Below are 16,410 nucleotides of genomic sequence, written 5' to 3'. Positions count from 1 at the left end.
TATACAAATAAAAAAAAATAATAAACTGTAATAAAAGTAAAAATATACAATCAACAATGTGTAGTCTTTTATTATAATTTTAATATAATTTCTAATTGCTATGTATACATTTTTTTATTAATAGAATAGACTCTCTGGTACACCTGCCTATAGGTGTTGAACTTCTTTACCTGTGATTGGTTGGCTCGCCCAGTGGGCAGGGCCACCATCCAGTATTTCAATGAGGCAGCAAGTGCAAAAAAAGCCATACATACTGAATTGTAAGACGAGTGAAAGAAAGATAGAGCACGGATAATAAAACAGCTTTAAAAAAAAAAATGGGACTCGTTGGTGTGACATTGTTTGTGCTTTTACATGGAATTGTTGCTCAGGTATGTTTGGAATTATTAAGAATAATAAATCATTTAATATGTGAATTGATGCTGTGGTTGAAAAATTATTTATATTCTCCTTTATTTTCAACCTTTTATGTTTGCAGAACGTTGTTCAAGGTAAGAATCAGGGTTTTTTTTTTTACCCAAAAAATATATACTGGATTAATAATAAATAAATAAATAAATAAAATACAAGGATACATGTATGATGGTAATACTTATGATAAATTTATACATTTAAGAGTTTATATTGCCATTAGAGTTCTCTTACATCTTTGTGAATTTGTTGGCTCGGAGTATTAAATGCAACACTACTGCCCTGTCTGTGTTATATGTGTCTCTCACACTGTGTCTCTCTCTTTCTCTCGCGCTCTGTCTCCATCCATCTTTTTCTCTCCATTTTTTTTCTGTGTCTCCCTTCGTGTCTCTTTCTACGTCTCTCTCCATGTGTCTCTGTTTTATCTATGTATTTGTCTCTTGGTCTTGTTCTGTGTCTCTCCATCTTTCTCTTTGCATTCATTTTTATCTCGGTGTCTCTCTTCATGTCTCTCTCCTTGTCTCTTTCCATTTTTTCCTCAATATTACTTCGCTTGTCTCTGTGTATCTCTCCATCTTTGTCTCCATGTCTCCCTTTAATTCTCTCTCTCTCTCTACATCTCACTTTACCTGTTATGTATGATTCTGTCCCCTGGTCTTGTTCCACATCTCTCACCATATTTCTCTTTGCATTCCTCCATTTGTGTATCTCCATTTTTATCTGTCTCTTTCTCTCTCTCTCTCTCTCTCTCTCTCTCTCTCCTTGTCTCTATCCTTGTCTTTCCCTGGGTCACTCTGTCTCATCCCTCAGGATCTAATCTAACTGTCAGAGTGTACACAGTCACCTCTAAAAGTGCAGTGCTGAGCTGGAGTACACAGGATGGCTCGTCTTCGTACCGACTCACAGCGTCGCCTCGGAATTCTCCCAATCCGTCCGTCTTCAGCAGCTTTAGCCAAAACACCGTCATGGGCTCCATCAACACCCTGTCCCCCAACACCGCTTACACTTTCACGGTGGAGGCACTGGACGGTTCTATGAGAGTGCTGGCTCAAAACAGCGTGGACGGATTGACTGGTATGCACATTATTTTTATTTATTTAAGATAAAAAAACTCATTTTTTCAGCTTATTCAACTATATGATATAAAGAGTTAATTACTAATTTCAAGTTTTGGGGATTTTTAGCTCTTTGTTTATCTTGTCATGGCAATCAAAAAACAAACAAAAATTATTCGAGCACTTCTTTATTACGGCCTAGAAGCATCTACTATTTTTTACGCTTAATTCAAAGAAAGCAAAGCCTATTGTTGAAGTTTTTATATATTTTTTTATCAACAACATAGTACTAAAGACATTACTGTGTATCATTTTCCAGCTCCTGACATCCCCACCATCACAGCGGCTTCCTCGAAACAGAGCCAAAGAATCACGGTGGAGTTCACCCAAGTCTTAGGTGCGTCCTCCTACATCCTACGGACCGAGACCAGTAAAGGCTTTATCGTATCCGAGACGTCTGTGCCAGGCTCTCCAGGAACGGTGTCCGGCTTGCAGCCTTACACCAACTACACTCTGAGCGTCATGTCCGTCAACAGTGGTGGCAGAAGCCAGCCTTCATTCTCAGTCCAAGCAAAGACAGGTATTTTTCCTTCTCTGTCCACACTCGAAAAAAAAGAAAGAAAGAAAATCCCCCTTTGGTCTAAAGAAACGGCCCATTCATGCACGCACACTGTCGGCCATTCTCTAGGCCTCAGGCCCCGGTGGTCACCTGATCTCCTCGCTGAGTTAAAAAGAGGAATCAGGATGTGGCTCATATTTGACCTCCTGGGCATAGCTATTTTTTACATGGCTTCTGTAATACCTACCATCAGGTGGTTGCTCTAAAGTTACAGCACCCGAACTCGTCCTGCAGGGAAACGGTGAAAGGAGCTGAATCTCAGGATTACAGCAGTCTGTCTCAGGGGACTGGGTGGCAGCCGTTATTGTTGTGATAATGGAGGAGGAGCTCTGATTATGAAATGCTACCTGTGACTTCAGACATTAGAAAAGACACACAATGGGACCAAGTATGGTTTACACAGCAACAACGCAAGTGTTGAATTAAAACCCAGAGTGCACTGTGTTTGTATTGGTCCAGTTGGACTTTAAAGTGTTAACTGCACTATTTAAGCACATTGGGAATAAACTGGTGATGGGCAAAGCAGACCCATTAATCTGAGCACTGAATTAGTTTATTGGCATGATCGTCATGATGGGACAATTATGACAAAAAAAGACAATTATATAATTCTTTAATAAGTAGTTCCACTTGGTATATTAGTATATATTAGTTAGATAATATGTAGTAGACAAAAGCACCAAAGTCATGGTACACATGTAGCACATGGGCAAATGCTTTGAAGATGTTAATGAATAATCATAAAATTAATAATAAGAATGTAACCGATTAAAAATGTACCAACTGACAGTTTATTTTGCAAAAATTTCTCAGTAGTTTATATAGTATATACAAGAAAGAAAGAAAGAAAGTAATCTTACTAGTTTAGGTTACACCTAAATCTTTAAAATCTTTAAACCCTTTAAATCTGAATACAAATATAAATATTAGATGCTATAAACATACAGAAAATGCAATTGCATTCCATCGCTAATTTTTAAAAATTAATTAATTATCTTATCGAGTTAAAATGTCTTTTTATAGCTACTAAAACTTAAGCTGCCGTAAGTGTTATATTTTGCCTGCGACAAATGCCTACAGCAAGCTAAGCATGAAAATAATTTGTTTGTTTGTTCGTTTGTTTGTTTATTTATTTACTGACTTAAATCTCCAGGAATTTCTTAAATTCTATGCTTTTTTAATAGACGTTTGATAAGTGAATCACATCAGCAATCTCTTTTCATCTTCCCCCTGTGTGTGTATAAATGTAATTGTGTGTGTGTGTGTGTGTGTGTGTGTGTGTGTGTGTGTGTGTGTGTGTGTGTGATTAGTGTTGGCTGCTCCTCTGCTAAACAGCAGCTCTCCCAGTAACAGCAGCATCGAGGTGATCTGGGCTCCGGTACCAGACGGCGTGCTCTACAGCATCAGCATTATCCGTGATGGTTCGTACCAGCAGAGTCGCCTCAACACCAGCTACACCAACGTCACCTTCAACAACTTGGAGGCTGGCACTAACTACTGCATCAAAGCTAATGCCTGGAGTCCACTAAGCGTACCTGGGGACGACTACACCGTCTGCCAGGTCACCCGTAAGTCAGATGACGCGGTCAGAAGTTTGCTCTATTTCACTGTTCTTAGCTATAATGCTATTTCCGACATATTGTACAATTTATCATTACATGTAATATTATGTAAACCTAATAAAACAAAACAAGAACCACAAACTCCTTCATCCTGAAAAAGTTCTTGATGTTTCTACTGATACAAAGTGCTGATACTGGAGATTCCTTCTATAAATGTTCTATTGATTGTTTTTCACTTTTCACTATGTTAATTATTTATATATAAATGTGTTTCAGGCTTGGTAAAGAGCCAATCAAGAGCCAATCCACCAATTCAGACCCTGTTTAAATTTTTACTATAGAAACATTAATCTATTTCAACAAGGGCATTAACATAAACCTCGCACTGTTAACAATTCGACACCTTTTAAATCAAATTTATGAATTCAACATAACTATGTAGAACTGTGAAAATGAACTGGTTATAGGATAATTCAATCCATTAAATTGATTAGCCTTTATATTTTTTATGGTTAAGGCCACCATAAAAAACATTATTTGAGTTTTGACATTTTTTTCTCAGAGTTCATACTTTTTCTCAAATTTTAAGACTTAAGATTTCTAACTCATATTTAAGAATAAAGAAAAAAAAATAAAGTAAAAAAAAAAAAATCTGAATTCCGAGTTTCAAGCCAGAATTCCAGGTAAAATAGCAGAGTTCTGAGAAAGAAGTCAGAAACCTCATTTTATAAAGTCAAAATTCTTGTTTTAAAATGCAGATTTCTGACAAAGTTCTCAGTAAAGAGTTCTGAGGAAAAAATGTGTGCATTCTGAGGAAATAAAAGTCATAAATCTGGGATAAAGTTAAATATTCTGAGGGAAAAAAGTTTACAAATCAGAATTCTGAGTTTTAAGTCTGAAGTTCTGAGAAACAAGTCAATACACTTATTTAAAAAAAAGTCTGAATTTTTGTTGCAAAATGTCAGACATCTGGTATTTAAGTCAGAGTTCTGAGAAAAAAATGTGAATTCTGAAAAACAAAAGTCATAATTTTAAGATTAAAGTCAAAACTCAAATAAATGTAATTGTGTCAGTAATCCTCTTCTGTTCGATTAAGAATCAATTCACGATTTTGCAGAAAATACAAACTGCTTGCATTTCTTGCAAATACTCAGATTTTGTGAGAGTATCACATCTTCTTCTTTTGAGTGTTTGGCCAATCAGTGCAATACCGCCTCCTACTGGACTGGAGCAGAAGATTGTCAAGAAATAAAGACTACTGCTTGTACAAGACATAACATTTAAACAGTTAGCCACAAAGGTTATAAAACATTTCAGTGTTCGTTAGATACTTTTAGTAGTTATTCAAGTTATTCAAAACCTTTAAGAAATGTTGCTTTTTGAGACAAATCAGACAATGAACATTAAATCGAAGATCACAAGGCCCAACCATCTGATCAAATCCCAACATTTATCCCCTAGCTATGATTTGCAGTTCCAGTGCTGTGGTGTATTGACCTTCAGAACCTTCAGAACCTTTAGAACCTTTTACCTTTAGAAAAATCTTTAGAACGTAAATAAATAAAATACATTTTAATAAACCTGTATCCACAGGTCCCTCTACACCTCAGTCCATTGTACTGCTGACCACGACGGTGAATGATGTAATGGGTCGGTCGGTGTCCTGGAACCCTGCTCAGGGAGCCAATGAGTACGTAGCCCTGAGCTCGGCTGGGCTGAACTGCTCGTCTTACTCGACGTCCTGTACTCTGAGTCCATTGAGCTGCGGAGAGATTCATAATATCTCTGTTACTGCCTTCAACCAAGCTGGACCAAGCCAATCCTCAGATCCGCAGAGTTACATTTCATGTGAGTGCTTTTTTTCGGACGCAGAATCAATTCACTACTTTGCAGAAAATACAAACTGCTTGCGTTTTTTTGCAGATACTCGCATGTTGTGAGATTATCACATCTTTTTCTTTTAAATGTTTGGCCAGTCAGTGCAATACCACCTCCTACTGGACTGGAGCAGAAGATTGTCACGCATTTAGCTAGAGTGTGAACCGTGTGGATTTCACAATGTTGGCTAAGCAAACAGATTTTGAATCAGCTGAGTGTGTATTCAGGAACCTGATTATTAAACATGTTCATGGGAGACTGAAACACTGCACATTATCGTATCTTTTCACCCCAGTTTGGTATATTAAAAGGACATGATCTACACAATTCTGAATCGTTGGACATTCAGATGGGTCTCCAGTGTGTACAAACAAAAAAAAGTGGAGGCTTGAACCATTGTCTCAAAGCAGCTTCACAAAATGAAAAGAAAATTTATGGACGTGCGTATGAGTAAGAAAAAATGTGTTTAGATAATAATGACATTGTGAGATTGTCCCTAATGAGTGAGCTGAGCGCGACTGTGTCATGGAAAAACTTCCTGCTCAGACCCTATAAAAGAAATACTAAAATCTGTGCTAGACCAAAATGTTATTTATTATAAAAATTTCCACTTTATGACACTGACACTATTGTTTTCGACTGTTTCGTCAGTCCCGTGTCCTCCAGAGCAGGTCCGTGTGGATGACCTCGGAAGCGGGATCTGCTCCCTGTCCTGGAACTCTGTGTTCTACGTGGACTATTACACTGCCTTCAGCAAACGAGACGATGGAATCGAAGAGATGTGCAACTCCACAGGCACCTCCTGTAACTTCAGCTGCCAGTGTGGCTACTCCTACATCATGAGCGTGTTTGCTAACAACCAAGCTGGAACCAGTCCTCCGGGTCAAGTCTTGAATCAAACCACCTGTACGTAAAATCCACCAAAAAAAAACAAAAAACATCCCATCTGAAACAATGTATTTTTTCACAATTCGTTTTTTCATTTCATTCATATCTTCCTTATAGTGCCATGCTGCTCAGAGAACACTACTGTGTCAGAGATTTCCTGGGAGTCCCTGCTGATCACGTGGACGGTGGTGCGAGGGGCAGACATGTATGAGGTGCGAGCTGTAGACCCATCTAACCGCACAGTGCTGTGTAATGACACCTCACCGGAGTGTGTGCTCTCTGCCCTCAACTGCAACACCAAGTACAATGTCTACGTCTTTCCATGCAATGAAGCACGAGGGTGTAATCGCTCCTGCAGGCCCCAGACACAAGAAACAGGTAAAATAAACACACACTCTATTGTTTTTCTCTACATTCTCGTTCAGAAAATTTCCCTCTCACTCTTTCTCTCTCTCTCTCTCTCTCTTAAAGCTCCATGTATGCCTGAGCAAGTGACCGTAAGTCCAAGTAACTCCTCGTCCTTTAACATCTCCTGGACGTCCGCTAACAAAGCTGCCAACTACACGGTTAACGTGATTGGATCAGAAAGAAGCCCCTTTAGCTGTCAATCAAGCATGACATCCTGTCAGGTGAACGGATTATCTTGTGGCTCCTCCTATCAAGTCACCGCAATCGCCTCCACACCTGCCGGTCTGAGCATCCCCAGTTACAGCGTGTCCTTCCAGACAGGTAATTTAAGTGTCAGTGGAGTTTGGCTAAATTGATTTTCTGAGCCATTTGAGAGTTTAGCCTGCTGAGTCTTTGTCTCCTCGGTCTCCAGCTCCGTGCTGTCCAGCCACTTTAAACGTCAGTCAGGTGACCCAGGCGATGAGTGATGTCACCTGGTCAGTAGCTGAAGGAGCTCAGTCCTTTATGGCATCGTTGACCTCGTCACGGGGCAACGCGACATGTCATACCACGCAGACCAAGTGCCTGATGGGATGCATGACTTGTGGAACAAACTACACTGTCACACTAAAGGCCATCAGCTCCATGGGCAACACAGCGGTATGCACGTACCACGGCTTCTCCACCAGTGAGTTACATGGCTCTGTTGCTTTAAAAGAAAATCACTATTGGGCTCGTAATTTTAATATTGATGGTGTTAAGGATGTAGGTGCTTGGGCCTGTATAGGCAAAATGAGTGCTTTCTGCTTTAAGATTAATAAAGAAGTCCAACTCTTTATCCAGGTGAGTGCTGTCCTTCAAGAATTCGTCTTTACACACGCTATAATAACACCCTGCGTGTGTCGTGGTGGTCCTCGAACCCTATCGGCAACTTCACGGCCCAGGTGAGAGGTGGAGGCCGCACCCATTCCTGCAGCTCCGCACCGGGACAGAGCATGTGCGACGTGTCCGAGGTCACCTGTGGTGATGTGTACACAGTCATTGTGGCACCTGTAAACCCAGACGGAACCATGGTGCTGTTCTGTCCCAGCAGGAGGTACTCGGGTAAGATCATTTTACTCTTTATGTTATGATCGAAAAGTTGCTGTGTGAAGTCGAGATGATGCTATGTTCCTTAAGATGTAGTCGATTTCCCAAGGCATGTTTGGCATTTCACATTTTGTGCTTTGTGTGAATCAGATTGTAATATTATTCTATTTACTTGTTAATAATTCACACGCTGGGCCCTGTTTATAAAGCCTTTTTTTAAAGTTGTGTATGATGCATAACATAATGAACAAACATAAACCCAGACTTCAAATTATAAAATTTGTTTTTTAAATGGAACAATTAATACAAATTCATAAAATAGGATACATCAACTACAGTACATTGAATTATGTCAATAGAAATAGCTATGTATAAATGGAGGATAAAAAACCTCTCACTGAGTTGATGCTTGCAAATTGTTGTTAAAATTTTAATTATATATTGATAAATAGCTTCAATGGGATGGAAAATAAATTCAATTTCTGTCTTTTAGTCTTTACCATTACCACTCATTCCATGCTCTAAGCCGTCTTTTTTTCTTGACCTTTTATGGAGTTTTGTAGGCGTCACTAAATGCAAATGCGCTCTATCAGAAACCTTTTTTTTGTATCTACAGATGAAGACCTTCAAACTGGAATTGTACCCTTCTGTGACTTTTGTAAAATCCATCAAAAAAATCTAGATAGGTTTAGCTTACACAAAAAATAAAATCACACGAATCTGTTAAAGTTACCAATAATATAATAAACCAAATCAAAGTCAGTCCACTTACAAAACTCCATAAAAGGCAAAGCTCAGGGAGAGCTGAGACCAACAAAACGATGACTAAACGGTAAAAGAGCGCTCTCCTGTGTTCTCGCTCTTCCACTCAGTGGAAGGTTTTTCTGACCTTTTTAACTCGATTTTGTTAAACAAAGAAACCAATTTAGCAGCTGTAAACTCAGATGTAAAAACCAGCCTGAAGTGACTTTTGACTGAAATGTTTTTTAGATCAGATCTTTCGTATGTGATCCTAGATTGGACATAGAATTCATGTGACTTTTCGTACATTCATGGGGCGCTTGCTGACGTCATCAGTTAGCACCGGCAGCAGTTTTAGCAATATCTGCTAAAACAGCTAAAACGAGGTGTTTTAACTGATCTAAGCAAAAACGTCTCGATGTGCGCGTGCGTGCTGTGTTAGAGGACAGACGGGTCCACGTTAGAGTCAGATAAAAGTCACTTGTAATCATGACTATAAGCCGTCGTGACATGCAAATCCAATCTGATAGAGAAGTTTTTTTTTTAGAATTAGACAATGTGGCTTGTAATGTGAACGTAGCCATATGGAGTAACGATTTTGTAAATGTCATATTTTACCCAATGTTCAGTTCTTTAAAAGAGTGACTTGAGGCTGATTATTTCCTCTAATTTCTTTCAGTTTATTGCTCAGGCACAGATCTCGGAATGGGTAAGTCCTTGCAAATATGTTACTACAAATAATTTAATATAATTGTATATATTATATATATAAAATATATATATATATATATATATATATATATATTTGTAGTAATATGTTACCTATAAAAATATAGGTAAATTTATATACATATATATAGGTATAAATTTAAATCACATAAATGCATTGGACACACAGCACGCTCTATTCTGAATCACAACATAAAGAAAAATGTGCTAAATATATTATTAGTTTAATGTAAGTGAAGAAAAACAAATATTAGTCTGTTTAAAAAAATAGCAGTGTGGAGTTCAATTAGAAAGGTAAAATATTTTGTTACAAACAGGCGTCAAACAAGTTCCCCTTATTTAAGGATAAATGCAGAAAAGATTGTCCTGTGCATTCCTCTCTGAAAATCAGAGTAAAATGGGTCGTCCATACATTGTTCAGAACAACAGCTTACTTTGGTTCAAAAGTTGATTAGAGATGGAAAAAAACATAAGTGCAGAAAATGATAGACTGCTCTGCTAAAATGATACCAAATAATTTTTAAGCTTTAAAATGGAAACCAAAACCAGAAAGACGTGGAAGAAAATGGAAAACTACCATTTGAATGGATCGAAGAATAACAAAAGCGACTCAAAGAACATCTAAAGTTACTGGTTAGTACTGTTACTATTAGAAGACGGCTATGTGATGTCAAGCTATCAGCAAGAAGCCCCCGCAAAGTCCCATTGTTGAAGAAAAGACACGTGCTGAAGAGGTTACAGTTTGCCAAAGAACACATTGCCTGGCCTAAAGAGAAATGGTGCAATATTTAGTGGACTGATGAAAGCAAGATTGATCTTTTTGGGTCTAGAGGCCGCAGACAGTTTGTCAGGCCCCCAAACATTGAATTCAAGCCACAGTACACACACAGTACACTCAGTACACAGAGAGTGAAGCATGGAGGGACAAGCATCATGATATACTGTAGGGACGCTTCTCGTACTATGGTGTTGGGTCTATTTATCACATTTCAGGGATCATGGATCAATTTGAGTATATCAGAATACTTAAAGAGGTCACGTTGCCTTATGCCGAAAAGGAAATGCCCTTGAAATGGGTGTTTCAACAAGACAACGACCCCGAACACACCAGTAAGCGAGCAGCATCTTGGTTCCAGACCAACAAGATTAACGTTATGGAGTGGCCAGCCCAATCCCCAGACCCTAATCCAATAGGAAACCTGTGGGCTGACATTAAAAATGCTGTTTCTGAGGCAAAACCAGGAACAGCAGAGGAATTGTGGCGTGTAGTACAGTCGTCACATATGTGAAGCAGTTCTCAGAAAGCATGGTTATACAACTAAATATTAGTTCAGAGATGCACAAGAAAGATTAAACATTTTTGTTTAAACGGTAAATTCATCACTTTGTAAACATGAGTGATGAAACTGCTATTTTTTTTAACAGACTAATATTGTTTTTTCTTCACTTACATTAAACTGATAATCAATTTAGCACATTTTTCTTCATGTTGTGATTCAGAATAAAATGTGCAGGGTGTCCAGTGCATTTATGTGATTTAAATTAAAAGTTATTATATGGATATGGAGCTTTACTCACTTTTTTAAACACACTGCTATTATTTTGAACACCACTGTATATATGAACATGATAGAAGGGTTATAATATACATTTTTATATTTTATAAATTACAAAAGTATAAATATATACAATTATAAAATATTCTATTTTTGATATTGTACTTTTTTAAAAATAATATTTACATATCAATATCAATAGAAATTTGTAACATTATTAACTGTTATTTTTTTGTTTAACTTTTATAGAAATTCTGCCTATAATTTAATTATGATTATATATTGTAATAATTTTTCTCAGTTTGTAAATTTCAATTTGTAACTTTCTTTCTTTTCCTCTGATATTTTCAGTACTTTATCGAGGCAAGAGGAGTCTGGATTAGCAAACGGTAAGCACAGAATTTATAACAACAACAAAAAGATAATAATAACAAACAATTCTGAACTTTGATCCTTCCACAGCACACAATCAGCTGATATCTAATGCATCCTATTGCCTGAGAAAAATCTTTTATGAATAAACAGTGCTTTTTGTCTGCTGGTGTATCTGATCACATTTATGCCAACAAGAGCCTTTGTGAACATGGCAATAATTCATAAGAGTAGTATTTCAGAGGTATTTAAAGTAGGTGCACAACACTTACAACATTTAACATTAGATAATAACTAGACAAGGGAAACTGATTTGCACTAACAAATCGGAAAAGCTCATTAATTGGGGTTTGTAAGGATGAATTCGTTGTGTAAATAAATTACATTTAAGGATAAATATGTTTATTTATTTAGCCCTTAAGAAGGAAGTCTCAAGTGTCAGCGCTTTGTAAGAGTGAGAAGGTTTTCCACTATAAGAAAGTCTTCAGGGACCGTGACCTTGTGATGAGTACTCATTGTATTTTCTGGGTAACATGACTTTTAACTTAAGGAGAGAGAAATGAAAAGAGGCTGGGGAGGAAATGACTACAGTACGTCTGGTAATGTAGAGCTGGTTTTGTGAACGTTCTACAATGGCTCTAATGACGTATTATATTATACTGTACTGTATTGATTGGCAAATTATATGAGGAATAAAACATTTCAAGTTACATAAAACGTTTTTTCTCCTACATTGAGGTTAGATTAGGCTTTTCATCTTTTCCAATAAATCACACCTTCTGTGTTATGATTGGTTCGGTCTCATCTCTGATTGGTTAAATGCTTTACTACAGTATGTATGAAGTAAAGTTAATTTAAGGAGAGATGTTTGTTCTCACAGAGTTTACTGATCACGAAGGAAAGCTAAATGTTCTTTTCTGTAAACTCGTCACGTCACCTAATTTTACCCTCAAATGGCAGAAAAAATGCATTTATTTTGAGAAGAGAGAAACAATTAGATTAAGCATTTATAGGGGTAATATAGTTCATATGCATGTGAAGGCAAAAGTAGACAACAGCAAGTGTCATTAGAGAGGTTCCTTGTTAAAGAAGATTCCAGACAGTGCAGTGTTTCCGTTTATTTTTATATGAATATTTTTAGGTTATGGAACGAATCATCGACATTCCCATTATGGGAAAATTCTTTTGATATTACATGAGTGCTTTGATATACAAGCATTATGTTCACTATAAGTTCTCAGACGCACGCGCACTGAGACTGAGTATAAGAGATGATTACCCACAATCCCACAGTGCGAGAGAGAGAAGAACCATTGGCTCAGGTGTGAATATGTGGCGCTCAGCAGACAAAACGTATATGTACTACAGTACTCGTATATCAAAACGCTTGCAGACCAAGTTATCCTGTATGTCTTAAACACATGTTGTTGTTTTTCTCCCACACAGCTTCATCTGACATCCACTCTCCAAACAAAGAGCACAACTGCACTCTTCTCCACATCCTCCACCCCACATTTACAGATCAAAAGATACACTAATTAAAATATACATGTATCGATTTATTGATACAAGTATATGTGCCTTAATTCTAGACACATTGTATTTAAAAATGTTTAAAGCCATTTAATGCACGCATTTAAAGATTCAGATTAGCTACCCCAAAGCATGTAGAGTCAGTGTATTGTAATGTTACAGTATGTACATGAAATGAAGTCTAAAGGTTTGCGTGTTTGTGTGTCGGGTCACTCAGACTTAGCATGGAGTATAATTTTACTTTGCCTAGGTCTGTAGAAAAACTGTAATTTACCAGATTAAATTAAAGTGCACTTGATTCAGGTATCCCAAAATGTTCTCAGGGTAATGGCCATTTTTTACTTCGTTCTATTAAAGCCAGAAATATTTGTTTGGATATTATAAAGTAAAGTCTAGCAAAAAAATTAATAAAGAAAAATAAAAGTTAACAAAAAGATCCAACTTATAATGGCAAATGTCAATGCATTGATTTGAGATATAATTATGTTTTAAAATCGCATTAACTTAAAAATTTTAGGACACCTTTCTAATGTCTTGTGCCTCCAAAGGAAAGAACTGTTTTTACTTTATAAACACTGCATATTTACTTTCTTTGGATGTGATTACAAAATTATTATATCTATTAGTATAAAATAAATTCATGAACATTCACTGTTGTGTTGTCTTATCTTTCATTTCTTCTTTAAGTTCTCTATGATGTACCATATGTCCAGGTAATGAAGAAAAATAACATGATTACATAGATGGGATAAAGTGTAAAGCATAAGCAAGCACTTAATTTGATTAACAGGAGAGGTCAAATGTTTTATAAATTACACATATCACACACACATGCCGCATACATAATGCATTCAAAATACTCTATATCCTTATCTTACATCATAAACGTTATATTCAGTGCAGCGGTATGATTAGAAATTCTGGCCCCCTCTGTGAAAAACTTCTCTGGCTTTAGATATATTTATCTCCCTCTAAGGCTAACTACTTTGAGACTTCTGAAGGAACATGATTCTTGGATGGTTTGAGAGGAATGACCTACTGCAAGGGAACGGTTTTATGCTGGAGATGCAGTACATGGGTACTTACTTCCACTTATTGTGGTCATCATTAAATGTCTAATAACTCTTTATAATTTACAATTTCCATTAGCGGTAAATAGCAAGGTTGTGTAGCACACATAAGTTGTATTGAAAACACAGACCACACACTGCACATGTTACGGATGATGGATTGTGCACTAGTGATGGGTCGTTCATGAATGATTTGTTCTTTTTGAACGAGTCTTTAACGTAGCTCAGAAGAACGAGTAGCTTCAGACAGTGATTAATTTATTTTCTACTGGGCGTGCATGTGCAAAGCATTGCAAAACCTTAGTAGCTTATGTACAGAAAACAGAAATGAGTCGTTATCTTTAAGTCTTTGGTCCGAGTCGTTCGTTCTTTTTTCACGTGACTCCCATAGACGCTATGCAGTGCAATAGATTCAAAAGAACAAACGACTCAGACTAGAAGATATAAGGGGTGAGCTACTTATTCTGTTTATTATAATATGTCCTTAGCTGCATTGTAATATTTTTATTACTGGATTTATAACCAAAATTTGTGTATGAAGACGTGTTGGGGGTCTGTTTATTGAAAATGTAACAATTTATTTTATTTCTGATCAAAAGAACTAAATGATTCCAAAAAAGATTTGTTCATTTTGATGAACGAGATTCAAAGAACTGTGTCACTAAACTAATTCAAACTTCCCATCACTATTGTGCACTATAAAGCGCAGAGAGCCTAACTAGACACCTACTGTATAAGTGATTTCTTATTTATCAAGTCATTCATGGTTTTCTTCTGAACACATTTCTTCCCCCAACCTGATGATTCAGTGCTGTCCTTTTAATAATGTGCTTTAATAATGAGTTGGACAGATAACTCTGTCTTAAAAATTCATAAATAAGGTGATCTTGCTGCAACTTAGTGCCACCTTTTCCAGGGCCACAGTATACAGTGGAACCTCGGATTATGAGCTTAATTCGTTCCGGAAGTGGGCTCGTATTCCAAAACACTCGTAAACCAAATTTAATTTTCCCATAGGAAATAATAGAAAGTTAAATTATTCGTTCTACAGCCCAAAAAAATAAATACATAAATATAATTAATACAAAATATAAAGTAAAAATAAAACAAATTAACCTGTACTTTACCTTAAAAAAAATAAAAAATAAATCCCGACAGATAAGGGTTTTCGTTTGTGCACGCAGAGTGTATGTGTGTAAAATGTGCGCGCATAGACACACACACACACACACACATTAACGCATAGACAGTTTTTAAAACCATTTAAAAATTAGCAAGGAACATTCCTAGTCACACTCACGTGAGCGCATACTAACAGGATCACTGCTGTAAGTAAAACAACAACAACAACAAACAAATTAAACAGCTCCTCACCTTTGAAAACAATCGCGACAGAGAGAAGTTTGTGTGTTTATTTGGCAACCTGAGAGGAGGGGGGCTGAAGGGGGGCTCGCTCGCGTTTACGGTCCCCTTCTCTCAGGTTGCCAAATAAACACACAAACTCTCTGCCTTACACAGACACAAACACGCACACTCAAAAACACTGCAGGCACTAAGACCCAGCAGGGGAGACGATAGGTCTCGGCTTTACAGCGCCCCTCCTCTCAGGTTGCCAAATAAACACACAAACTCTTCTCTGTCACGACTGTTTTCAAAGGTGAGGAGCTGTTTAATTTGTTTGTTGTTGTTGTTTTACTTTACAGTAGTAATCCCGTTAGTATGCGCTCACGCGAGTGTGACTAGCGATGTTCCTTGCTAATTTTTAAACGGTTTTAAAAACGGTCTCTCCGTTAATGTGTGTGTGTGCGCGCCCAAGCACATCTCTCTCACACACACACACACACACAGCGCGTGTGTGTGTGTATTCACCCAGCAGGAGAGATGATTACCTACAATTCCGCTGCAAGTGAGAGAAAAACCGTTGGCTCACTTGTGATGACGTAAGGCTCGTTGTTAAAACAAGAAACGCATGCGTGAAACATGATACTCGGTGCTCTTAAACTAAGACAATGCTCGTTTTTCAAGTCAAAAATTATTAAAAATTGTTGCTCGTCTTGCAAAACACTCGTAAACCACGTTACTCGTAATCCAAGGTTCCACTGTACCAACATGGTTGTAAAGGAACAGTCAGGGATAAAAAGAAAGTTTCCAGCTTCACAATATTTGAGCTACACAAAAGCAAAGGCTTTTTAATATTTTCCTATTTAAACTGCATACTTGTTCCATGCTCAGGATTTCATTAAGATAGTCCTGAAAGATGGACAGAGCATTAACACGGTGATAGTACAGGCACATCTGTCAATGTGTTTTCCTTATTTTCATGACAATTTACATTGGTAGATTCTCACTGAAGGCATCAAAACTATGAATGAACACATTGTTAAGGAGTTATGTACTTAACAAAAAAAGGTCTCCTCAGTCCTGAACCGGACCTGACCCAATCGAGATGGTTTGGGGTGAGCTGGACCGCAGAGTGAAGGCAAAGGGGCCAACAAGTGCTAAACACCTCGGGGAACTCCT

The 16,410-nt window shown here is 37.4% G+C and overlaps 1 protein-coding gene across 1 annotated transcript; it reads left to right on the top strand.

Annotated features, from left to right (window-relative positions):
- The first annotated feature begins 575 nt into the window (after window positions 1–575).
- Window positions 576–13,385, top strand: LOC128510378 (fibronectin type III domain-containing protein 7-like). The gene is made up of 13 exons (XM_053482608.1): window positions 576–585; window positions 1,222–1,485; window positions 1,786–2,046; window positions 3,396–3,653; window positions 5,241–5,495; window positions 6,177–6,431; window positions 6,531–6,791; window positions 6,885–7,142; window positions 7,234–7,488; window positions 7,644–7,904; window positions 9,310–9,339; window positions 11,267–11,304; window positions 12,734–13,385. Exons 1-12 carry the CDS (start codon window positions 576–578, stop codon window positions 11,296–11,298), a joined length of 2,400 nt encoding a protein of 799 aa, XP_053338583.1. The 3' UTR covers window positions 11,299–11,304; window positions 12,734–13,385.
- The last annotated feature ends 3,025 nt before the right edge of the window (window positions 13,386–16,410 follow it).

Source organism: Clarias gariepinus, chromosome 22 (genome assembly GCF_024256425.1).
Source record: "Clarias gariepinus isolate MV-2021 ecotype Netherlands chromosome 22, CGAR_prim_01v2, whole genome shotgun sequence".
NCBI classification, from domain to species: domain Eukaryota; kingdom Metazoa; phylum Chordata; class Actinopteri; order Siluriformes; family Clariidae; genus Clarias; species Clarias gariepinus.
Note: the sequence above shows the minus strand (reverse complement) of the source record. Positions and strands in the feature narration are given on the sequence as shown.